The sequence below is a fragment of the Myodes glareolus genome, chromosome 7 (assembly GCF_982192425.1).
Source record: "Myodes glareolus chromosome 7, mMyoGla1.1, whole genome shotgun sequence".
In the NCBI taxonomy this organism is placed as follows: domain Eukaryota; kingdom Metazoa; phylum Chordata; class Mammalia; order Rodentia; family Cricetidae; genus Myodes; species Myodes glareolus.
In genome coordinates, this window is record NC_142032.1 from 23694071 (window position 1) to 23721390 (window position 27320).

At 42.1% G+C, this 27320-nt stretch overlaps 1 protein-coding gene across 7 annotated transcripts in view; it reads right to left on the bottom strand.

Moving 5' to 3' along the window:
- Plce1 (phospholipase C epsilon 1) overlaps window positions 1–27320 on the bottom strand; it is a 277183-nt gene that overhangs the window by 179398 nt on the left and 70465 nt on the right. Inside the window, exon 1 of one of the 7 annotated variants that reach the window (XM_087907934.1) lies at window positions 7848–7958. The exons of 5 other annotated variants lie outside the window; for them this stretch is intronic. In XM_087907934.1, coding sequence (XP_087764060.1) covers window positions 7848–7898 — 51 coding nt within the window. In that variant the 5' untranslated portion in view covers window positions 7899–7958. Of the gene's footprint in view, window positions 1–7847; window positions 7959–27320 lie in introns of those variants that run through there. One more of the 7 variants, XM_087907935.1, reaches the window with a different exon arrangement.

Here is a 27320-nt window from a genome sequence, read left to right on the forward strand (position 1 = left end):
GAAAATCAAAACAGCCAAGCCACTAGAGAGTTCTTAGCTCTGCCAGGGTTCAGACAAAGGGGCAATCCTATCCTCAGCGTGACTGTAGACTGTAATGCTCTCCACCAAAACTCAGACTGTCATGAGCTCCTGTCTCCTCCGGTCTTTTACACCTCTCTCTGCCCAGCCATATCACTCCTGTCTCCATCTCCCAAGCGCTGGGATCACCTTTATGTGAGTTCTATTTCTCTTTTCAGACAAATTTAATCTTGTGTAGTCCAGGGTGGCCTTGAGTCCTGGGATTGAAGGTGTGTGCCACCAGTCCCGGGCCTCTAGTGGCTTAGCTCTGCTCTCTGATATTCAGGTAAGCTTTATCTATTAAAACACAAATATTATATCATTACAGTCACTTCTCTTTCCCCTTTAGCTTCTGGCGCCAAGCAGCCACGAATACACCATAATGTTAACTCAATTCTCCCTCTAATAATATTCTCACCACCAGCAGTCCTAATCATGTCCACACAGAATACCTCCAACCTCCAGTTAAATCCTTAATAAGCTTTTCCGGGAGACTGTATCAAGGTTATTTGAAAGGTCCAATCAGACCTTCACTGACAGGCCACACTCTCTTAGCTTCACCTCCGCTTGCCTGAGAATCAATCATCAATGTCTATAACCTGTTTCATCATCAAAGGGAGATTAGTTGACTAGATCCTTTCAATTATTCTTGTTTCTTTGATAGTTTTTGATAGTTAGACATATACCCAAAGCCTTCTGTACATAATTGAGCCCTGATCCCCACAGCCTTATAAAAGGCACTTCTTTTATAGCATGTATAATATCTGCACCCAAAATGCCACAAAGCGCCCTTTACTGTAGTTTCCAGCAGCTTGCCTGAAAGGATAATTGGATTCACATTCACTCTTCAGCAAACACGTGCTCCCTGGGTTTTTTTCTACTGCTGAGATAGCACCTCCTTCCAACTGGACAGCACACATCTTTGTGGAATGCTTTTCTAGCCAATATACTATTTCCTGCCCAGGGCAACCTATAGAGAAAGTCAGTAGGAATCATGAGCTGTTTATCATTTTGAAAATGCATCCACAACACAGTCAAAACCAAACAGAAAGTGAAAAGCAATGGAACCCAGAAACCTGAGCTTTTGAATACTGTCCTGGCCTCCTCAGCTTCATTTCACACTTCCCCTGGAGCAGGAAGCTGGCGAACTCTGAGGATAAGGGGAAGGAGGGCACACACAACAGGCTGAGGCTGAGGCAGTGATGTGATGGTACCGGAAAGGAGGCACCTGAGTCACCAGAAGCCCTGACCATGTGGAGAGTCCCTCACTTTTATACCTGGAGGTTACCCAAGTCCAGACCTGCCTTTTAGGTAGACAACCTTCCCCATGACCCTGTCCTACCAGCAGGGGAATTGGGGCTCAGTAGACACACATGTTAGCCTTGGCAGGTGGCTCTTCTAAAGAAGTAGAGAAGCATGAGAAGGCTATAGAGTCTGGCACACTGGCGGGGCTCCAACTGCACCAATCCCTTAGCTATCTGAGGTTGAATGACCCTTTCACGGGGATCACCTAAGACCGCCACATATCAGATATTTGCATTACAATTCATAACAGTAGCAAAATGACAGTTATGAAGCAGCAATGAAAATAATTTTATGGTTGGGGATCACCACACCACGAGGAGCTCTATCAAAGGGTTTCAGAGTTAGGAAGGTTGAGAATCATTGCTTGAAAAGGAGCCAGCTATGGGAGGAGTGGAGAGAGAGAAGGCGGAAGTTCTAAAGATGCATAAAAGGTGCTTTGGCAAGATGCTGCCAGAATGATGTGTGGGTATCAGCAGTTGAACTCAAGCTGTAGTAACAAGAAAACAAAAAAACAAGAAGAGTGTTTTCTAACAAAACTTTGAATCTTGGTCTAGCAGCATTTAGCTAACTGAGAGTCCACATCTTAGCTGGAAAGGTAGCTGACTTAGTCAAAATTAGCAGGAAGGTTCAGTAAGAAGAGGGCCGGAACCTCTTACACACTGAGAACAATAGACCTAGTGCTGCTGAAGCAAATAGCTAGCTCTTTATCCACCGTGTAGCTCTCAAAGGCTGGTAATCTGCCCCCAGACGCCGAGTGTGAACTGAAAATAGTTCAGGTTGGGCTCAGAAAGTGCAGTCCAACACCCCTAAAATAATTACCCCAGGCTGGCCCAGAATATCCTCATTCCTACCTTCTAAGTCCCCAAGCCTAGGTGTTTCCTCCATCTCAATCCTTTTCCTCCATAGGGTCCCACGGCTTCCCAGGTGTCCTCCAGGACATGACTTCCTGCAGCAAGCCTTGCCCAGGGTTCGAGACACCTCCTGTGAACTCAGATTACAGCTTGTGCGTTTCTACATGGACAGTCAACAGGGTATACTCCAGCGGTTCTCAGCTGGCGGTGGTTTGCCTGCAGGGGATCCTGAGTACCAAACAGAGATGGTTTTTGGTTGTCATATCTATGGGCAGGGACACTGCTCTCATGCAGTAAGTACAGGTTAAGAATGTTGTCATACATCCTACAGCGCACAGGACTGACCCCCATAACACACAGTTATTGGGCTCAAAATGTCAAATGTGCTAAGGTTGAGACACCCTGCTCTACTGTAATTGTTTATGTATTTCCCGTTCTCAGAGAGGCTGTCTCATTCATATTTATAACCCCAGTGCATTTTTTCCAGGCACTCAAAAAATATCTATTAAATGACTGAATGACCTTTGGGAGTGCAGGTCACAGCTCTTGTTTACTCTTGCTAGTTTTTGACTGCAACCAGCTCCCTGCACTGAGCTTTTTGTCCTGCCCAGCACAAATTTTAGACTCACTGACTCTGTGTAGGCCCCCTCCTAAATACGCCTGCTATACACTGCAGGTCACAGATGGTAGAGAATTAGAGCTACATGCAGCAAGGCAGAACACAGGGCATCTGGGCTGTACTGGCCAGAAGACGGGAGCGGGGCCTGGCCACCAGGCAGATGGAGCAGAGGAACTGCACAGGGCTCAGATGCTGAAATCTTTCAACTCTTCCATGGGCCATTTATTGACTTACTGGAAAGGGAGCATCACTTCTGAGCCCACAGACGTCCTCTCCCCCTTAGGAAGCAGCCCTGAAGGATGAGCACATTCTCAAACCACCGACTGCTGACCATTCACTTCCATGTGCTTCTGCTACTCAGTTCACATGAGTTATGATAAAGCTTATTTTACTTGATTGTAAGGAGCTGGTAACTCTCAGCAATTTCAAGACTGAAATGTTCACAAAGACATCCAACATGGTGAAATACGGGGCTTGGAAATTCAAAAGCACTGCTATCTAAAATATGTTACTCTATTATATTTTGCACACGTAACCTAATTTATGTCCAGAGAAATGGAGCCAGGCAGTTTTACTCATCAACCAAGGTTGAGGTTTTGCTGGGACTGTGAAGGTAAAGCTTAGTTGCTTTACTAACAGGCTCATGAATTCACCCTGGAATTCCTTTATAACTTTTGGATGAAGGCCAACCTGTCTTTGTGATTTATTCAAATCCAGTTGTCAGCTAGGTCTAGAACATTCTGTACATCTATTACAACTTGATCTGGTATCTCTATTTCTAAAGAAGATTTGAGATTGGCATTCCTTCTGACATAGTCTTCTGAAAAAGGGCAAAGACCTGCGTTGCATGCTGGCTCCTTTTCGTATTTTCCACGGAATATTCTAACAGCTACATCTACAAAGAGTCCAGCAGGATTGGGGCTGGCTCCTCCAGGTCAGTTCCTTTAAAAGACCCCATAAGTGTGAGTTCTGCTCTATTGTCAGTGCCCCGTGAAATGCTCCTTAAATTAAAGTTACAACTTTTTCACAGTATTTCTACTTGAGTTTCCCAGCTTTTCCAGTGAATTATTTCTTTTCAAAATGTCTCTTTATTGTGTGTGAAAAGTCTCTGCCTTGAGCTGTAGCTGTAAATGGCAATTATTCCAACTAGTAATCCTTCTTCTAGAGTCAAAAGGGTTCAATAAATTAAGACACATGGGTTTCACATGAAGCTTAGAACAAAGACAGTAACTGAGCAAAGAGTTGTTGATATTTCTATTGGACAAAAAGGTAGAGAAAGGAATTTAGTTCTTGATCATAACCCCCTATAGGATTTTCAAATCTCATCACACTTTTCACCTCCCATATGACAGTTAACCTTTTAAGATAATTAGTTGGTTGAAATCCGCTAATGTTTTCATAGTTACTCTTTCACCATGCACACACTCTCCGGCTTTCTGTTCTTGCAGGAGACTGTTAGTCCGGCACTCAGCATGCCATTAAATCCTAGGGGTTCACACACTGATACCCTGCACCCTCCATAATGCTGCCCTTGCTTTTCTCCCATAAAAGCATTAGCACAGGAAATGATCATTTGTCCTAGTTCAGCCTGGGGAGTCATTTTGCAAACCTGTGAGTGAGTAAACACCCTCATTATTACCAATTGACCTAATTTTCAAACTCAGACAATCAGATTCTAGTTTCTACTCAATCTTATTATCCACATCAGGTGGCCCGTAACCCCTCTCTACTGGCATGTTTCCATTAACTTTTGGCTAGTTCCGCCTACTGGACATTTCCTGTTAGCATTTGTTTAATTGCTGAGCACCCAGTGCTCTCTAGTATCTGTTTCATGACCCTGTCTTCATATGCTTCTTTGGCATCTGCCTCAAGAAAGTCTTCCATTTCTGAGAAACTCAAACAGCTTCTCTTTGTTCCTCTGACTCCGGGTCTCACTAGGACACTCAAGCTCCACCAGTCTCGTGGAGGCTATGGACAATAGATCTTTCTGTCTATGTAACTATCTATGTATCTATCTATCATCTATCTATAGATTTATTTATATCTATCATCTCTCTCTCTCTCTATCTATCTATCTAATCATCTCTCTCTTTATGTATCTATCTGTCTATCTATCTATCTTTCTGTTTATCACCGATCTATTTATCATCCTGAAATGGACACATTTAAGGCAAAGCATGGGCAGCTATGTTTAAGCCCACTCTGCCACACTTGAAATTCACAGGCAAATGGATGGAGCTAGAAAATATCATATTAAGTGAGGTAACCCAGACCCAGAAAGACAATTATCATATGTAATCACTCATAAGTGGTTTTTAAATATAAAGCAAAGAAAACCAGCCTACAAATCACAATCCCAGAGAATCTAGACAACAATAAGGACCCTAGGAGAGACATACATAGATCTAATCTACATGGGAAGTAGAAAAAGACAAGATCTCCTGAGTAAATTGGGAGCATGGGGAGCATGGGAAAGGGTGGAAGGGGAGAGGGGAGGAAGGGAGGGGAGTAGAGAAAAATGTAGAGCTCAATAAAATCAATAAAGAATAAACCCACTCTGCCATGTTACTGGTATATATATGTACTTAAGGTGAACAAATGCCTTTCAAAAATACTGCTTGTGACTACAAAACCTTCTCAAGGACTGTGCCATGGAAGAGACTGCATGGCTGACAGTTTTCGAGTTGTATTATTTTCAGTCCTGTGTCTGCCTTATTATTTCAATAGAAAAGAAAACAACACACAGAGCCTTTACCAAGAAAACATTAAGAAGGAGAAGAACAAACTAGGAGCCATCATCCCTGGATGCTCCTGGCAATTATTCCTCAGCCGTTTACCTGGACACATCTCCCTCTCCTAAGGAGAGCTAAGGAAGAAGAAGGTAGAATGAGCACACAGAATACTCTGGGACATTTCTGTTTTGTTTTTGTCTTCTAAAAGTAACTGAGAACTAAGGGTATCTCTTAAGATGCCATCAGCGACAATGAACAAATCAGAGCAGCATCAGGATTTCTCACGCACTTCCCCACTCCGAGAACATCATTATAAAAGTCAGTTATGAAGAGCATTTTCTGCCTAGATTCTCCAACAATCAAAGAAAAACGGATACACAGCAATTAAGTTTGCATATTTTAATTCCTGGAATAATTTTCTTTTCTAAAAGATTATAGCTGTTCTCCCGTCTTCTCAGATTAGGACTCAAATCTACCATCCCACCAAGCCCCTCAAACCACTACCAGCAGTCATTCCACCAAACAAAAACACTCTCGGTGGTTACAATGCTTAAGCAATGCAAAACGCGAGAGACTGTATGGCTGCTGGGGTTCTCGTGAGAAAAGCAGGATTCCATGAACTAAAAGGGCTCATCAAACAAAAACAACAAAAAGAAGCGGATGCACAGCCACCCTCCCACAGCCACAGCTGTAACTGGTCCTCTACATTCCATGAGAACATCCACTTATTTTCAATAAATTAACATGATCAAGTGTCCCTACCTCCTCCTGCCTGACACCGGACTACTGCCATTCGCTGCTGCCATGGTACCCCACGCACTCACTGGACCGAGATCTGCCAAGTGCCCCCTTTCCACATGAGTTTGTTCACAGGCTTGTATCAGGAAATGAGCACAACTTCTCAAGTTATTTTCCTAGGGTTGCTCCCCTTTTTCTAGGGCTGCAGAAAGGAGTGCTTAACTGATAATCTTAATCCTAACAGCCATAAAACACACGCTCTCACAGAAAGTTATGGACGTTTGCAGATGGGCTCCTGCGAGCCGATCTGAGAGTAGTCTTCATAGCTCAAATTCCTTACACACAGCACTTTGCAACGAAATTAGCCAAATACAGAGAAACAAAACAGTTTTCAAGTTTTATCCTAGGGTTATTTTTAACTTCTGATTTTTTTTTTTTAAACAGAAAAGAAAAGGCATTCGGAATGGAGTTGGGACTGAGCATAAAACTACTCTTACAAAGATCTGTTATTGAGCTAACCTTACCAAGAACATCTATAAAAGTTTCAATGCATATGGATAAATAGCTTAACTCATCAGATCAATTAGATCAGTCTTTCCACAAACTATGGATATTTACATTGAAATTTTGAAAACTGCAGTTTATTTGAATGACCAAAAAAGCATGCCTCTCAGTTTGATGAGAAAAGCCAAGAGATGTGTTTGCAGTGAGTTCTTTGGTGTGGATCTTTCTTCTTAAATATGGCTATGCTTCAGGATATGCTTTACCAATGTCATAATTGCAAAATACTCAGGAGAGATGAAAGAATCAAATCTGCGTAAATAGTAATTTATTAAAAAACTAGTACTCTAGAAAACATAATGAATTAGAAATTTTCACTAAAAAGAAATGATACAGAGCACACTGTAGCCATTTGTAAAAGCAAAATAAAACCCTCCAAACACACACCTCACAAAGTACCAGGATCTTTTTCAAGATTTCATAGACAAAAAAGGAAAATGAAGGAAGGAAAGAGGAAGGCAATCTCAAAGCTGTCATTTCAGGGCAAGAAATTTGCAATGAAGCATTTCAGGTTAAAACATTCTAGAAACTTTCTTAACATAGAAAGAAACTTTGCTGATTTTCTCTGCAAAATGTCTCAGAAGAACTGTATTCGGCTAATACTGCATCAGAGAAGGAACAGTCAGCCTGATCCCAATCATTAAGAACCCCAGGGGACTTCAGACAATGAGAGCGCTTACCTGATCGTCTTTAAAACTCCAGCATCCAGATCCATCCTTTAATAAGGCAAATCTGGGTACCTCTGGGAAAGACACACACAGAGAGAGAGGTGGGGGGGGGAAGAGAGAGAGAGAGAGAGAGAGAGAGAGAGAGAGAGAGAGAGAGAGACAGCCAACCACCCTTCGAGACCGGCTGGGAGTGTGCAAAGCCCCAGCTGACACTCTGCTCCCTCTCCTGGGGCTCTCTGCCTAAGAAGCTGCATAGAAACCCAGCCTGGTGCCAAATCTTAATCCTTCTGCAAAATCTCACACGGAGCTGCCTCACCTCATCCATCGCCGCAAGGCCTCTTCCTGCTGTACTTCTTTCTGAAACCATTCATCACCACGACTGAGAGAATGAGGCTCAGTCAGTCTCAACCCGTAGAGAAGGATCCTGCTACATGCAGGGTGATGAGTGTTTACATTAGCCAAAATAAAATGATGTAATATTCAGAATCAAGGGAGGGCTCAGATCTTGAGTCAGGGCAGGCAAGACCTGCTGGGAAACACAACTTCTCCACCGGGGTTGGGGGAATTAACCTTGAGTTATATTAATTTGCCCCTAATTTTGGGGTCATTTGAATTGTTGTGGTCTCTTTAAGAATATTAGTTTCTAAATAGAAATGAAAACTCCTCCGCTATTCCTACTTTCAGCCAAATAATAATAGGAAAAGGCAGCAAACAGAACCTACTATGTAGACATGCAAAGAACATAGTATCACAGGAGTGTGGACAGAATATGAGTCCCCAGAGGGTAATGCCCTCAGAGAAGAGGCAACTCCTAGGGAAATCCAGAGATAGAGTCCCTACTCTCTTTCTTCTCTCTCTCTCTCTCTCTCTCTCTCTCTCTCTCTCTCTCTCTTCTCTCTCCTCTCTCTTCTCTCCCCTCCCCCCTCTCTCTGTGTGTTTGTATACACATATGTGTGCGTGCATGTGCTTGTGTGTGGCAGAGGTGGCAGGATGAGGAAGCCAGGCATCAACTTCAGGCGCTGTACCTCAGGGCTTATGCAGATCCTTGTTCCTTGAGACAGAGCCTCTCTCTGGGACTTGCCAGTTAGGCTAGGCTGGCAGTCCTGCAAGCCCCAACACTGGGATTACAAATATACAGCACTGTGCCTGGCTCTTTATGTGTGTGCCAGGGATCAGACTCAGAACCTCAGGCCTTCACAGCACTTCGCTGATGGAGTTATCTCTCCCCACTCTATTTCTGACTGACCACTTCTTTCCATCATTTCAGGGTTTTTACGGTCACTGAGTAGAGTAGAACATCAGAGGTAAAAGGGCTTATGTTTTTGTATGAGAAGGGACTTTGAGAAGGTAGGGGAAAACTCATCAATAGCATATGCTTGGGAGACCAGGTAAGGTCTTACGGCCAATGAGAGGTTAGCTTGAGAAGGGAAGTCATGGGGAGTACTTTTTACAAAACGTGTTATTGGTCATAGTATTCAATTTTAGAGAGTGCCCGCACGTACCACACAGCATCACCTTTGTATATGAGTGCTGCCTTTAACTTTCACAGTGGCACTAGAAAGCAGGTACTGTTGTCTATGTTCTACAGATAAAACAGCCAAAACTTAGAGAAGTATGGTAAGTTGCCACGTGGTGAAACCAAGTTGTCTGACTGGCTCCTTAGCCACCACCCTGTATTGCTCCCACCAGCTTAGTGAGCTGTACAACCACTGTGTGCTCCATACTGGGCAAAGGGACAGTGTGACTTCACAAAAATGTGAGACGTGTGTGCTTGCTTCTCCCCAAATGCAGATCTGAAGCCCTTGCTGCTGTATCGGGAGTACCCTGGCTCAGTGTTCTTGACCTATCTGCAAGGAAAGCAAGGCCTCCAAAGGCAGAGAAATCAGAAGCCACATAAATGCACCAACTGGATGCTCTTCTGTCACGTGCCAGCCAGCTGTATGGCCTTGGTCAACCCACTACTTTTTCTGGGTCTAAGGATGATGGAATGGGCTCCAGCACTCCTTCAGCACAAACATCTCCTCTTCCTCTCCTCTTCCATCTTTCTCCTCCTCTTCCTCTTTTTTTGGTTAGGGACTGAGCCCAGACCTTGCACAATCTAAGCACACACTACTGCCGAACTACACCCTCAGTCTTTCAGCTTGCCTTTTTGGCAGTACATGACTGCTCCCTGGGACATCAAAGGAACACTGGAGATCAGCTGGAGATGGGGAAAGAGGCAGCAGATCTGGAGGAGAGGGGAGATGAGGGAAACTGGGATGAGTGGAGGGAGGGGAAGCTGCAGTCAGCATACATTGTAGGAAAGAAGAATAAATAAAAAAATTTTAAAAGTGATTGCTAATTAAATTCTTATATTTTTAAAGACAAATTAATCCATCATATGAAGTTTCAATCCATATGGCATTATTCATTCTTTCATATTCATCCAATATGACAATAATAATAATAATAGCTCCCATTTAGGATTTGTATTTCAGAGATGAGAAATTCTCATCCGTCAGGAAGTGTTACTGTTCCCATTGCACAGATGAGGAAATTGAGGATCAGGGGAAGTAACTGACTACATACACTTGGAAAAGAGAGACTAGAGGCAGGCCTGCTATGTTCTAGAACCTACTGCATTGCCCATTGTCCCAAAAAAGTATTAGTATTCTTGTTAGAACAATATTGAGAGGCCAACTTGGAAAGTTTCTTCAAAAACTATATGTTCAATTTTAATAAGCATACATTTTTTGGACTCATAGACATATGGTCCTGTCCTCCCAAGGATTCTAAACTGTCGGGGAAGAGAGAGGTAGACAGTCACTGCTGCAAGAGAGACTGGATGTAGCGTTACCACAGAAGAAAGCACCATGAGAGGTAGTAAGAAATTACTTCAAAACGATCCAAATTACTGATAATTGGCTCAGCAGTGGTAAATACCCAACCTCAAAGAGTGGATGCAGTTTGGCTCAGGGGCGAGTCCATCAGAGCCAACTCTGGAGAACAAAGTGGGTCATCAGGCTGGCAATTCCATTTTTGGTCACAAGCTAGGTGTGGCTATAAAATCAAACAGGGAGATGGTGTCTCCGGTATGGCCCAGAGCTGCTGCAAAGGCAGCTCCTGAATGGCGAGTCCAGAGACTGTTTCGAGCAAGGATGTGAGCTCCAGGCTAAAGGCAGAGTCAGCCAGCCAGGTTCAGGACAGCATCTGCTTCCCCAGCACAGTGTCTGCCTATGCTGGAAACAGAGGTCCACAGAATCGCCTGCCTTTCTGAGCATCCTATTGGCAGGGTACATGGCATGAGGGTGATTGGTGAGAGGTGTTCAATAAATATTTGTCAACAGACTGAGATCATTTTGAAAGTGAAAACTTTTTTTTAAGAAAAAAAAACAAACAACAACAACAAAAAATAATAAAAAAAATTGCCATGCTATTTAGTCTCACTTAGAGATGAGCATTATGACCATACTAAGAATGCATCTGCCAGTTCATTCAGCCAGGCCATGACTTCGGTGTCGTACATATACCATGTGACCAGTTCTGCATTCAGGTCAAGCACAGCACACCTACCGAAGATGCTAACATGTTGGATCTGGTTAAGACTTTCAACCAAAGGGGCTGACTGGTTCTTCCAACTCTGGAACCCAGGCACCCCCAGGCGAATGTCCCTATATGTCAACAGACATGTAGAGCACCCTGTAGCCAGCATGACCTCCTAACATGCCTGAGTATTCAAGAGCGTGGGATACCCTAGCAAGTATCCGGCAAGCATAGACCTAACACATACACGCCACAAAATGGAACGATGCCTCTGAACCCCCAGAGACACCTCAGAACCACAGAACCCCATCAGTTCAAAGCAGGTCTCAGGACAGTCAAGCCAGTAAGGGTCCCCCAGACCTCTGAGGGCATCTGTTCCCTATTCCTTTCTTCTCTTTGTTCTTGGCTGTTGGCTTGCGATTGGTTTACTAACTTAGAAATGAATCGAGCTAATACCATCCAGCTACAAGATCCCAAAGAACAAGGAAATTTGGGGGCTCTAAAGTGAGCCCCCTGCTTCTACTCAGCACTATTAAAAGAAGGTGTATCTCACTGGCCACGAATTGTTGCTGAGCTCCCTACGCTGTTTTGCTTTCTTCATTTTTAAATAAAAACGAGCACAGCACTCCTGAGTGTGCAGCTGTTGAATGTAAACATGCACATAAGGGACTTAGAGCTACCCCTGGCACAGGGTAGAACCCTAGTATATCTAGTTGTTATTATAGCCTCCCTGGAAAGAGAGAAAACTCCAGATTATAGGTGCAGAGGGCAGCAGGGAGGCGTGAGCCTGGACGTCTGCACTGATTTAAGGTGCCACTCTGTAGCAATGATTTACCCCATCTATGACATGAAAGGATTTGGTGTGGTTTCTATATTAAAGTACCCAAATAACATCTATTTCTAAGGGAGATTTTGAGGCCGAATTACCGGAGAAAACCCACAATTAGGGACCATGCTATTTAGCCGTTAAGAGCTTAGCAGATGGAAGGTTAAATTAAGCACCTCAAGGTGTATCACTGGTACTGTCTGGCTGGAAACAATGTCAGGATTCATGAAGAATTGCGAACATTTTTCTTGGCATCAGATTTATCAGTTGCAAGTCTTCAATACCATGAAACATAATGGACAACATGACCTGTCCCCAAAACCCTTCTTTGATAAAAAAAGACATTGAAGCATCTTTTCCTTGGCCCAGACTAACACACGAGGTGCTCACATTACAGTGTAGCATGGGGCAACTGTTATCCAAGTCACCTGTTCTAATGGAAATAGAATAGCCTGCAGGACCTAGGGGACAGTTGTCTGAGGACAGAGACTCAGCTTTTTGTTCAGTGATGGAACTCCCCCCCCATCCAGGGTCTCTCTACATAGCCCTGGTTATCCAGGAACTCCCTATATAGACCAGGTTGGCCCCAGGATTGGGATTAAAAGCATGACCCACCACTCATAGCTCTGCACTGTGGATGGTGGTAGCTGCTTGTGCAAATGTACTTCTTACCTAAAGTTCAGTTTTACAAGGTGTGTTTCATCTGCTTCTAGTGTTAAAAGCTTTCTCCATGTCCCACAGGGTTCTAAGCACCTTGGTCCACAGCCTCCTTCATCTTTCCAACATGCTAGATGTCTGTCACGAAGACAGGATTTGAACCCTCCTGATAGGCTCTACAACCCAAGGTCTTAATCCATGTGCTTCAGTTCCCTGGGCACAATGAACGTCTGCCAGGTAGAAACAAGGCCTGTCAATCAGCCGTGTTAGTGCCTCGGCTCTGTTTAAGTAATACATTTTCTTAGACCAGCATTTGGCAAATACCACACAAACCGTACTTGGGTTTTGAGTTTTGTTTATTTGGTGTTTGAGACAGTCTCACTTTGCAGCACAGGCTGTACTAGAACTTAATATGTAGCTGAGGCCGTCCTCAAACTTTCAGCAGTCTTCCTGCCTTAGCCTTGCAAGTACTGAGACTACAGGTGGGAGCCAACACATCCAGTTTGTTCGCGCTTATTCTGAAGCTCTAAGGTGGCCACCCGGAAAGATGATCTTAAAATGGGGACAGTTGTTTAATTGTGGTATCCCGATGATGGCATCAAAACAAGACCACCCCAAATATATCCAGATTCCATATTTATGGGCCAAATGTTTCCAGTTTGTCATTGGACAACAGGATTTGCTATGACCAGGTCAGAAAGCAGAGCAGGAGATGTGGGACTGCCCAGGTCTCTAGCCTGGTCCTGTTTCTGAGTATTTCCTCTGCTAGAGAGTAACCCTGGGCAAAAGGCTTAATTTTCCTGGTCCTGTGGGGCATTATGTATGGCAATATCAATAGAGCTGCTCAGAAACATGACAGGTGCATGCTAAACACCCAGTGAAGAGTAGCTAATAATGATGGCAGATGCCTACCTTAGATATCACAATACTGATTCATGGTTAATCAGTAATGCTGTCTTTAATATAAATTACACAGTGGTAAACATTTGAGGCAGTTTTCTATATATAGTATGATTTTATTTTATCTAGCATACACCTTTCTGGACTGGGAGAGAAACTCATTGTGTGTGTGTGTGTGTGTGTGTGTGTGTGTGTGTGTGTGTGTGCGCACGCACGCGCGCGCTTGGGGGTGGTATTTTCCACGTATGTTTGAGGTCCTTGGTTTGATCCCAAGGCTGCCAAGAAATGGTGTGTATACATGGGCTTGTGTTACAGCAACCTTTTTAAATTTATAATTTGATCTTTTAAATTTTTTTATCTTACATGTATGGGTATTTGCCTGCATGTATTTCTGTGCACCATGTAAGTACCTGGTGCCCATAAAGGCCAGAACTAGAGTTATAGACAGTTATAAGCTGGCAATTGGACCCAAATTCTTAAGACTAGCCAGGACTCTTAATTGCTGAGTCACCTTTTCAGTCCCTCATCTTACAATTTTTAATTATAGTCCTCAGAGAAGTCAGAAAGTCAAAAAGCCATCGACCCAAAGGCTCAGCCTTTTAACTTTACACAGAATTGCTGCTGTGTATTTGTTGCAGAGTGTTCCACCAGCTGCCCCACAGTGTTTTGCAGTTTCCGGTGAATTAATTGTGCACTACTTTTTAAAATTTAATCCTAAGAAATTATTTATTTTTGATGATTTTGTTCATGGAATTAAAAAATACTTCCTAAGATGTCATTTCATGTAGTTCACTGATAGTGTCTACAGCTATAATTATTACAAACGTTATTCTAGTCAATGCTTTTTTTAACAGATAAGTATTTTAAATAACATTCATTCCCAAAACCCATTATCAGAACATATTGTTTTAGGTACTGTTTATGATGAAGAATAACCTTTCCCTCACGGTGCTGGAGTTTGAACAAAAAAATGTAGTCCATGCAAAATCACTTCCCACCACCAAGAAGACCCTGCTGAGCACAGCCCACTGCAGTCAAATGTCCCAGAGTTTCTCTCCAGTCTCTGAATCAGGACATACTGGGTATTCCCTTAGCAACTGTTCTATTTCCATCCCATGCCCACTGTGAAACGTGCCGCTGGACAGGTTTTCTTTGCTTCAGTTGCTAGGAAGCTTAAGGCCATGTTGTGGCCAAACTCCAGAAATGACTCTAAGGAAGAATATGAATTTACCACATTTGTTTTCCTTTTGCCCTGGTTTTCCCATCTTTCTGGTCTAGCTTGTTTTATGCACATCTTAGTAAGATGCCTCAGCTTTGTTAGGAACAGAAGCTGGAAAGGGAGGGAAAGAGGAAAGAAAGCAGAGAGGGAAAGAAAGGAGACTTTTTTCTTTTCTCAGAATGTTAACTTCTATAAAGAGCCATTGTTTCTGAGTTTCCGCTGAGATGTGATTACATTACCTGAGAGAACACTTACACCCCATCTGGAATAAGAACTATTCCACACTTATGGGGTTCTCTGATCTACTTTTGGCAGGTCTAAATTAAACAAAGTCTATTAGTTTTGTTCAGATGCATTGAAAGTGCTTCTCTGGCATCGCATCAATAACATTTCCTTTCCTTATTAGCAACAGAGAATCTGGGCACCAGCTCACAAGGTGGGAAGGGTTAGCTCCTCCCAAGTCAGCCGTGACCAAGGGGCAGAAGCAGCAGAACTCTGACATCTCTCAGATGGGTTTCCATTCAGACTCTATTTCCACTGGCTGTGCAGTTATGCAATGTGGTTCCAGTCACATCACCTGCAAATCCGGGATAACATCCACATTGTTGTGACCGAGGTGGTCAGAGTAGGTGAGAGCTAGCTTGTGGCTGAGGGTGTGTGTATTTAATATTAGTGCTGGAGATACTGGGCAGTGCAATAAGACAAGAAAAAACAAGAGAGTGGTACAAGTACAGCAAAGGCAGAAAGACAGCCAAACGATTTGGGATTATTCATTCCAGATGAATGAAAGATGGAAGTGTGAAAAGGAAAACTTTAAAAATGTTCTTACAATACCTTTTCTTTTGCTGCAGGACAAGGCATAAATTCTTTACTAAGACATATCACACACACACACACACACACTCACACACACACACACATAAAATACCATAAAGAAAAATAAATTAATTAGATCACAGTATAATTTTAATGTCTACATGTTAAAAACAGGTGATAATATATGCAAAGAGAGAAAACAAATTATAGTCTGGAAGTAGCTATCTATAACAGGCAAAGGAATAACTGAAATATCAATACTTATACAAACCAAATAGTAAAAATATCAAATAGATAATAGATAACCAGACAGTTTGCTGAAGCTGATCAAGTCATCGATAAATATGAAAAACATTCAGAAAAAAAAACAGGAATGAGATTATATTTCCTACCTGAAAATGGGGTAAAAATGTTTTCTAATGATATCTACTTATGAACCTTCCAATAACCCATCTAGCAACTGTTTGCATAGTAGTTTCTTCTGATGGGAGAGAGAAGGATAAGGACTGGGCCTCTTATCATCCATATCATCGTTATTTGATAAAAAACTTTGGTTGCTTCTTGTCTCTTACTCTTGGGTTTGTTGTTGTTGCTTTTTTTTTTTTTTTTGACAAACATGAAGTCATTGGCACTTGCAAGTCAAAACATTGGTGCTTGGCTCTTTGTCCTAAGTTTCTTCTTGATTTCCCAGTATGCTCAGAATTTCACAGTGAGTAAACACAAGCAAACAATAAAACAAAAACAAGACCACTGTGCAGAGGAAAGTACCTATCAATGTCAGTTTTCCGAGTGAGCTGGCTGGGGCAAGGTTGAGAAGACCAAGAGTACCCTAGAGAACAGCATGACTGCCAGAAAAAGAGACAGGAGTATGATGTGAGGAGACACTCTGGAGAAAGTTTTGGTTATTATTATCATTAAGATAAAATCCAAATGTAGATGAGATGGTTGAGAATCCAAAGATGAACAGCACTTTCTTGTTCAAAAAGACTCCCTGGAACTTTGGTATACTGGGATCACCTTGTTTGGATTTGACATTTAACAGCATGTCAAACCTTACAGGAGAGAGAGACTTGTGGAATAATTACAGCCAATAGTCAATCTTGGTGAAGCCTGGGAAGCCTCTGTGAATACGAACTAAGATTAATCACCAGGAAAAAAGGGGTGAGAATTCCTAAAATTCAGGAAGAGAATTTTAGTAAGGGATCAATGGCCATGTGGGTATGCCTTCCTTAAAGACCAAGGAGCCCAACCTAACTCACAAGGCTGAAAGACCCTCGTTAAGAATTAAAAGTAAGCAGCAAAGAGAGAGCAGGAGAACTAAGCTAGCCAGCACACACTTCATTGTGGTGATATTTTGTTTGTGTGCTCACAAATAGAGCTTGCCTGAAGGTCAGAGGGTGAAGCTAGCTACTAGTTAACCATAGTGGTCTGGAGGTCTGTACAGATAGACAGGGAGCGATATGGCTGGGAGACAGGAGTTCAGCCCTTTTTCGGTTGAGGAGTTAGCAAGGCAAGAGTTGGCTGTCTCTTCCTACTTTGTCTCTCTCATCTTTCAGCATTTGCCCCAATATCTTGCTCTGGGTTTTTATTATTAAGACTAATTAGAACTCGTGTAACACTTCACACCTGGTATTCTGGTTACTGTGTATTTCAAGGTAGAGTGGAGATGAAATACTGAAGACTTTGCTGAAGACAGGAATGTCCCTTGCTTATAGTTTCTGGAGAAATATCAGGGGCATCTCAGAACTAGGAACATTTCTTGGACACTACTTCGGTCTAGGGCTAACCTGAACATGGACACACACACACAGAGACACGGTAGGGGGAAATTAGAGATTCCAGTTGACTTAAGGAAAGAATTTCTAATTTCTCTGGAAGGTTCTTGGGTTGGCTCCATTGGAGAGAATTGAAGATAATATTTTTACACCTGCAGCATTCATAATGGAAACTGGCAGCTCCAACATCTTCTTCGGATTAAACCAAAAGAAATAAATATATCTGGAAGTTTCCCTAATATCTCATCAAATACAGACTCCATGGAGCTTCATTGATGTTTTCTCATTTCAACTTTTGCTTAGCACTGGAGTCTTTGGTGGCAGAGCTTTGTGACCTCAGATTTGTTCCAGCAACTTTCTTTTAGTATTATGATAAAAATATCTACTCCACTAAAATGAAATGTACTGACTTCCCCTGTGTTGTCGGGGGTTCTGTCCTGCCTGGTTCCTGCAGTCATTAAGTCCCAAAGAAATCACACAGAGGTCTACATTAACTATAAACTGATTGGCCCATTAGTTCAGGCTTCTTATTAACTCTCATAACTTATATTAGCCCATTATTCTTGTCTATGTTAGCCACATGGCTTAGTACCTTTTTCAGCAAGGCAGTCACATCTTGCTTCTTCTGTGTCTGGGCCAGGACTGCTGAGAAATGGGCTTCCTCCTTCCCAGAATTCTCTTGTTCTCCTTGACCCACCTCTACTTCATGTCTGGTTGTCCCACCTATACTTCCTGCCAGGCTACTGGCCAATTAGCGTTTATTTAAAATATAATTGACAGAATATAGACAATTGTCCCACACCACCCGTCTTCCTCTCCCCTCCCCTTCTACCCTCTCCTATGGTCCCCATGCTCCCAATTTACTCAGGAGATCTTGTCTTTTTCTATCTCCCATGTACATTAGATCCTTGTATGGCTCTCTTAGGGTCCTTTTGTTGTCGAGGTTCTCTGGGATTGTGAATTGTAGGCTACTTTTTTGTTTGTTTGTTTTATGTCTAAAAGCCACTTATGAGTGAGTGTATATGATATTTGTCTTTCTGAGTCTGGGTTACCTCACTCAATATGATGTTTTCTAGAGTCCTCCATTTGCCTGCAAATTTCAAGATGTCATTATTTTTTTCTGCTGTGTAGTACTCCCTTGTATAAATATATACCACATTTTCCTTATCCATTCTTCGGTCGAAGAACAGTTAGGTTGTTTCCAGGTTCTGGCTATGACAAACAATACTGCTATGAGCATAGTTGATCACATGTCATTGTGGGACAATTGAGCATCCTTTGGGTATATACCCAAAAGTGGTATTGCTGGGCCTTGAGGTAGATTGTTTCTTAGTTTTCTGAGAAATCACCATACTGATATCCAAAGTGGCTGTACCAGATTGCACTCCCACCAGCAATGGAGGAGTGTTCCCTTTTCCCCACAACCTCTCCAGCATAAGATGTCATCAGTGTTTTTGATCTTGGCCATTCTTATAGGTATAAGATGGAATCTCAGAGTTGCTTTGATTTCCATTTTTCTGATGACTAAGGATGTTGAGCATTTCTTTAAGTGTCTTTCAGCCATTTTAGATTCCTTTGTTCATAGTTCTATGTTTATGTCTGTATCCCACTTTTTATTGGATTATTTGTTTTTTTGATGACCAATTTCTTGAGTTCTTTGTATATTTTGGAGATCAGCTCTCTGTCGGATGTGGGGTTGGTAAATATCTTTTCCCATTCTGTAGACTACCATTATGTCTTGTTGACCATGTCTTTTGCTTCACAGAAGCTTCTCAGTTTCAGGAGGTCCCATTTATTCATTGTTTCTTTCAGTGTCTGTGCTACTGGGGTTATATTTAGAAAGTGGTCTCCTGTGCCAATGCGTTCAAGTGTATCACCCACTTTCTCTTCTATGAGGTTTAGTGTGACTGGCTTTATATTGAGGTCTTTGATCCATCTGGACTTGAGTTTTGTGCATGGTGATAGATATGGATCTATTTTCATTCTTCTACATGTTGATATCCAGTTGTGTCAGCACCATTTGTTGAGTATGCTTTCTTTTTTCCATTTTATATTTTTTGCTTCTTTGTTAAAAAGCAGGTATTTGTAGGTGTGTGGATTGATATCTGGGTCTTTGATTCAGTTCCATTGGTCCTCCTGTCTGTTTTTGTGCCAATACCAGGCTATTTTCAATACTGTAGTAGAGCACCAGGATTGTGATGCTTCCAGAGGTTCTTTTATTGTACAGGGTTGTTTTGGCTATTCCTGGGTTTTTTGATTTTCCATATGAAATTGAGTATTGTTCTTTTGAGGTCTGTGAAGAATTTTTCTGGGATTTTGATGGGCATTGCATTGAATCTGTAGATTGTTTTTTGGTCAGGTTACCACTTTTACTGTATTAATTCTACCTACCCAAGAGCTCGGGAGATCTTTCCACTTTCTGGTGTCTTCTTCCATTTCTTTCTTCAAAGATTTAAATTTCTTGCCATACAGGTTTCCCACTTGTTTAGTTAGAGTTTCTCTAAGATACTTTATGCTATTTGTGGCTATTGTGAAAGGTGATACTTCTCTGATTTCTTTCTCAGCCCATTTATCATCTGTGTCAAGGAGGGCTATTGATTTTCTTTCAAGTTAATCTTGTATCCTACATTACTGAAAGGGTTTATGAGTTGTAGGAATTCCTTGGTAGAAATTTTGGAGTCCCTTATGTAAAGTATCATATTATCAGCAAATAGTGAGAGTTTAACTTCTTCTTTTTTGAATTGTATCCCCTTGATCTCCTTTGTTATCATATTGTTCTAGCTAGAACGTCAAGTATTGTATTGAATAGATAAGGAAAGAGTAAACAACCTTTTCTTGTTCCTGATTTCCATGGGATTGTTTTGAATTTCTTTCCATTTAGTTTGATGTTGGCTTGCTGAATATTGCCTTTATTATGTTTAGGTATGTTCCTTGAATCCCTACTCTTTCCAACACCTTTATCATGAAAAGATGTTGTATTTTGTCGAGGTTTTTTTCAGCATCTAATGAGCTGATCATGTTTTTTTCTTTTTCATTTTCTTTATATGGTATATTACATTGACAGATTTTTTTGTACGTTGAACCATCCCTGCATCTCTGAGATGAAGCTGACTTGATCATGGAGGATGATTTTTCTGATGTGTGCTTGGTTTCAGTTTGCCAGTATTTTATTGAGTATTTTTGCATCACTGTTCATGAGGGAGATTAGTCAGTAATTCTTTTTCTTAGTAATGTCTTTGTGTGGTTTGGATATCAGGATAATTGTAGCCTCATAAAAAGAGTAGCAATAAGAACAATCTCTTGAAAGAAAATCTAAGTTGAGATGATTTTTATTTTCTACAAAATTTTAATAGCCATCAGTATAGAAATACTAAAACTGTCTGCCCAGTGGTGGGTGAACTGGAAAACATGGGCACCAATGCAGCCCATAGAACTACAGACTGGGGTTTCAACTCAACCCAGGTAAGTGGCTTTACTCAAATCTGGTCCCCAAAACCTCATTTTCTTAAAAAAACAAAAACAAAAACAAAACAAAGCAAACAAACAAACAAACAAAAACTACCTCTCAGAGAAATCAGGTAGTTGTGAAGGCCAGATTTGGGAATTTTTTAAAGGATGAAGCATTGTAAGTACTCAGTATGTCTTAGCCTTGCCAACATTTTAAATAAGAAAGAGATGCTTCTCAAGGGTCATTTATGGATTTCAGGGTATGATGTGGCATTCCCCTTTGTATGCTGTGATTACTATCAATGATTAAAGAAAGCTGGATTGAGCCTATAGCAGGGCAGAACTGAGGTAGGCAGGGAAAACTAAACTGAATGCTGGGAGAAAGAAGGTGAAGTGAAGAGATATCACATAGTTACTGCCAGGAACAGACATGCCGGGACCTTACTGGTAAGCCACAGCCACATGGCAATACACAGATTAATAGAAATGGGCTAAATGAAGATGTAAGAGTTAGCCAATAAGAAGTTAGAGCTAATGGGCCAAGCAGTGATTTAATTAATACAGTTTCTGTGTGGTTATTTTGGAGCTGAGCAGCTGGAAACCAACAAGTGGCCTGCCACAACAGGAGTGGGTGCTGATTTGCATAGAAAACCATAAGACAATGGCAAGAAGGGTGACCTGAAGACTTTGCCGTCATCAACTTCTGAGTATTAGACTAAGCTCAACCTCAAAGGGAGACTTTTCTACTTTATCTATTTTAGTGCTGGGGCCTACTCCAGGTACACATGATAGGCAGGTTCCCAGCCTACCTTTCAAGATAAGCAATAAAATGACCAGTGCTTTCTTTATAACCACAGAAGGCAGCCTGTCAGTAAAAGAATATCTTGCTTGCTTTCCTACAGTGATTATATACAACGAGCTGCTTGGACATGAATGTACATGGGTTCTTGGAATAATTTGTTTTTCACTTGTATTACATAAAATGTTTAATCATGTAAAGGATATGGAAAACATAATGTCTTTACTTGTATTCACTGTAATCATTTACTTGAAAAACAGATTGTAACCACATTGTAATTTTTATACTTCTTGAAAGATTTTGCTAGGTGATATAATCTGCAATGGAAAAAATAAAGATAGAGTTAAAATTAAAATAAATAAATAAATAAATAAATAAATAAATAAATAAATAAATAAATAAATGCTGAAAACAAAAACCACTGAAGTCACCAGTGTGTGCTCATTTCTACATGCAGATGAAGTCTAGGGAGGAAATTCTGCATGCCCCTGCAGTACTAAGTTCTTGGGATAAATGTTTCTATATGAATTGATTTATCCCATAGTAGTGCTTCAAAATCTTTAAGATTTGCTTTTCAGATTTAAAAAAGAAAATCAGCGAGGGACTGGTTCCATGTATTGTCTAATACTCCTATGAGAGACAGAGGTGATGGCCCATAGCCAAACACATTAATGTTTTAAATTATGTTTATAATTTCCTTAAATTAATTAAGAAAATCTGTAAGCTTGCACATTAAATGCAATAAAGACTAAAGAGACTTGGATCAGCTCTAACCAACATCTGCCACAGCAACCCGTGTTTACTGTGAACTTTAACAACCTCTGTTTCTAGTACTTTTGATTTGGAAACTGGAGAGGGATCCAGAATGCAAATATCATGTTTATTGCTGTTATTGTTATTATCATCACTGTGTGTTCATGTGTGCATGTGTCCATACACTATGGAGTGAATGGGGAGGTCAAAGGACAACGTTTGGGAATGGGGTTGCAGGGATCAAACCCGGGTGGTCAGGTCAGGCTTGTGCAGCAAGCATCTCTGTCTGCTTCATCCATGCCTCTTCACCTTCCAGAAATACAGTTTCAAAGAGCACGAAAGCAGAAGGCAGTGTTCACTGCAATGTTGGCTTTGCTGTCATTGCCATGGGAACAATACTGACACACAACCGGTCTCAGAAGCAGGTGAATGTAGGACACAAGCTCTGTATACTGTCATATTCTGCACACTTAGCAAAGAATGGGACTACTAGGCCAGGGTTCTTCAAGCTCGGCTGTAGAGATTAGGGCTGGAAATGCTCAGCTGTAGAACTGATCTGACATTGTAGGTGAGCAACTGGCTTTGCTCAGGAGAACGAGGAAATAGCACCTGCCAGCCCAGCTGGGATGGCCAGAAATGTCTCCAGATGTTGCCAAGTGCCGACGAAGGTAAAACCACCAGAGCTGAAAGGAACCAGCACTCATCGCTTTCCTGCGTAGCTCTGGATATACTTGTCAGCAAAATGTAGTGTGGCAGTTACAGCGTGGTTTAAAGGGAACTTTGCATAGTAAATACACATGTATAGAAGAAACTGAGTATTTATATAATATGTCCTAGGCAGGAGCACATCTGGACAGTGAGGAGACTGTGAGGGCAGACGTCCCTTTATTCCTTATGTATTCATATACTCTTAAGAGTGTTTTATTTTCAAAACCATGCTTATATAAATAAACATTGTGCACACTGGCGGTAAGAGTAATGTCTTAAAACTGAGGGGAAAGTTTTTGAAAATGTTATTAGTCAGGTCAAAAAAAGCCCCCACTCAGCAGTGTCCGGTAAGGCCCACATGATTCCACAGCTGCCAAAGGCTGCCTCAGGCTCCCTGGCCTCTAAGAGGTTAAAAGCATCACTGGGCCATCAGATGTGGGGATCTGTTCAGGTCTGACTGCGATACCCTAAACTGTAGCTCTGAACTTCTCCCGATGACTGCCTTTCTTTTCTTCTCTTCCCGTTTTCCTTTGAGGGGGAGACCAAAGCAATCCTTCCAGGATTCAACTGAAACACTCAGTTCTATTTCCACCTACTGGTAGGAAAAAGGACAACAGCTCACTGCACTTGAGGAGAGACAACAGGACCCACGGGGATGCAGTTTCCCCTGGTGTCTTTTTAAGGGCTCTCCTGGGCAGGAATGGTAGCAATTAATAATGTAGGTAGAGAAATGCAGACTCTATGTTCTGAAAGACACGGATTCCACCCTCAGACTTGAACCATTGGCCTCAAACACCCCATTCACTCTCCCTGCACAGCTGTTTCCTCTCCCGTAAAGCCAGGTCCTAACGCCTCCATCTCATAGTGCTGCTGGAAAAACCTAAATGAGTAAGCATTCAGCTTGGCTCAGGAAATGAGCACCAACTATTCCTGCTGCACAGTGAGTCCACTGACTTCCACCCATTTACAATATGGAACCGTGAGGTAAAAGGTGAGGCTTCAGAGGAAGGGAGCTTGGCCAGCAGGATACAGGTTCAGTGTGGCCCTCTACTCCAGGTCATGATGCAGGCCCCTTCGCATGCCCACCCTCTGCTGCTTCACTCAGGAAGTGGATATCACCTGCTGTCCCAACAGAAATGTCAGCGTATTTGTCCCATGACATGCATGTTTCCAGCCAGAGACTCCAATGTTCCCTTTACTCCAATGGAGGTAGGCTCAGCTGGAAACAGCTGGATACCAAAGCTGCATCACTGCAAGAGATAGCCAGTCTATCCAGAATGAGCAGTCAGCTTTCCACGTGAATGGCTCCCGCAACCCAGTTATGGATTCAACACCTAATTTTTACACCAATTATATTTTCTCAGGTAAAGCAGTATGAATAACAATACCTAGGAACAGAAGGAAAATTCTAGCAGCCTGGTGCTGTAAAGATGATTTGCTGCTGCTAAGTGTCATTAGTTTCTGTCAATGGGAAAGGATGAAGCTGGCGTCTACGGTGTGATAGACAATGGATAGAACAGCCCTGAAGGGGTTCTGAATCGAGATGGAGAAAAGGACCGGTCCCCAACTCGACAGCATCCCTCAAAGGTGTCAAACAACATGCTACAGCACCCGGGGAAAGGCGGAGCTCAGCTGAAGAGGGAGTTTGGGAAAGATCTTGTGCGGAAGGTTTCTGCTCCAGTTTTTCTTATTAATATTTTCTAAGTTTCTTAAACATTATTCATAGTTATCATAACCGTGTGTGTGTGTGTGTGTGTGTGTGTGTGTGTGTGTTGGGGGCTCAGGCAAGCACATGCCACAGTGTGTATGCAGAGGTTGGAGGATGATTTTTGGGAGCCAGATGTCTCCTCCCACATGCTGAGTCCAAGGGTCTCAACTTGTCCTTAGCCACTGAGTCATCTTGCCAGCTTTGTTCCATTCTTGAAAGACAAAAAAGTTAAGCAAGCCAAGAGAAGAAAGGGAAGAATGCAAGAAGAAAAGAGATCCACGGGGGGCAAGAGCAGAAGCTAGGAACTGACTCAAAGAAAAACAGTATGTCTAACAAACCCTGTACTGTCAAGGGATACATTTTCTACTTGATAAGAAAGGACCAGAAATTGTTAATATAATTGCCTCACTTGGTATTCTAAGAAGTATTCTTTAGAAAAATCAGTGCTACATTCTGCAAAATGAAGCTTATCGATGCAAAATTGTGATCTGGGGAAATGAAGTAATTAGCACTGAACAAACAGATGGACTGTCATCATCTAAAGAGGCTCATTATGAAGTGGACATGCTAGAAAGATGGTTTTGTAATGTAGTTGAGCAATTATATTAAAGCTGTCATAATGCCCATTTCAATTTTTCATTCAATAAAAATTGAAAAAGTGGCACATAGAGCAGCCTCAGTTAAAGTAAGGCATGGCCAGGCTGACTAAAGCCAAGACATGACAGGAACAACAGGGGATCTTCTGTATCGCATGTCAGCTAGTAGGGAAGCTGTTAGGGATTCTGCCTGATGAAGGGCTTTTAGGTCACATCTGTACTCATCAGGACCAAGCTGTTATGATTTGTTATCCTAATAATATTTGTCGTGGGTGCAGTAGACAGACCACAGCACCAAATGCGCCTAGCAGTGCCAACCCTGACTTAAATCTTCAAGGATGCGGGCAGGAAGAGAGGGTAATTTAAAACATTCAACCAGCTCCTAGTTTTTGAGTACTGGATATTTCTGACATGTTTTGTCCTCTTCGTGGTCCCTTATCCACTCTTTCTGGACTCCTCTCTCCCCAGGCACATCTCCTGTTCAAATGACCTTTTTCTGTCCATCATCCAAGAGCTAACACCGGACCCAGTTTTCCTGAAGCCATTCAAGATGAGCCCCAGTCCTCGCTGACCTCTGCTTGGCCTCAAGCATACCACATATGCATCCACAAGTCAGTTACTTGTAAATAAGACGATATCTACCCACAGAAAATGTAATAGAAATATTGGTCAGTATCCTAAGCTAGTGCGGGGAAATAAAGGTAACGGTGTGGACAAAGAGAAATCTACCACACTGTTTATTTAAAGACAAACTATACGGGACTGCTTGGGGGTAAAGGGAACTCCACTCAGAAGATACTTAGGGTTGTGAGTAGAACTGGACACGGGGGAAGAAGATAGATAGAGCAAGGGAAGCTGAGTGTTCCCTGGAGCAGGAAGTGGGGCAGGGAGCGGACTCTTGGTGCCATCGGACAGAAGAGACTCTGTAGTTGGAAATGTGGGATGACTGGGGTTGTGTCCTGAGGGAAGCAACCCATGGGCGTCCACACTGCCAACCATTGCTGCTGCACAGGGAAAGGGACATCTTCATGGTGAGTTCAAAGAGGAGAATCACCATCTGGCACCAGGGCATCTTAACCAAGCCCTTGTTATTACATAAGAAACCAAGACAGAAAACTTACTGCAATTCTAGGAATTCAATACGACAAAAACAATACAAACGAGTGTCATTGTTGTTACTGCAGGGGAAAAAAAGCCTCACTTATTTATTGAAAAGCAAAACATAACAGATGAAAATGTAGGGAGATGTCTGAAGAGTTCCTAAGCTTCCGACACAAACTCAGACACCGGCAGGAATATGCAGATATGAAAGGGTGATATGAAGGTAAATTGTGGAGACTAAGGATTCTATCGAGTTCAAGAACAAAACTGAACAATAGCATCAAGATAAAAGGAGCAACACACTTCAATCTCAGTATCCATTCTGCAGATGGGGAAATCGAAGACGAGAGTTTTAGCTGTCTGACCAAGGGACAAAGCAGTAATGTCACACCCAGGCAGTAGGTGCCTTAGTCAGCTCTGCTTGTCCTTCTCAGCCACATTCCAGGGACTTACTTTTCTGTCCTCAAAGAAATACAATGGATGAAAGAGAAAAAAGACAGAAACAGGAAGTCAAGAGTGAGGATAAATGAGAGAAGATGAAGGCCACGTGAGTGAAGAGGGAGCAATGGTGGGTGAGCTGGAAAAAGACAATTCACGAGAGGGAAAAGAGAAAAAGAAAGAAATCGCACTACAGCCATATACACAGGGCTATACACTGTATGTTGGCATTAGAGGTGTTAACTTTACATGCCTGACAGGATGACTGGGTTGTCTGATCTGGGCAAGCTGCTTAGAATCCCTGCACTTCACCAGGTTCATCTGTGGAATGGGCATGGGAACATGTCTGACGTAAGAGACTGCTCATTCAGTCCCAGCTGCACAGATTAATTACAACACTGCTTGACCAACAGCTTAGGCATATTCCTGGTTAACTCTTATATCTTAAATTAACCCATTTCTATTAATCTGTGTATGGCCATGAGGCTGTAGCTTATTGGTAAGGATCAGGCGTCTTCCTCCTT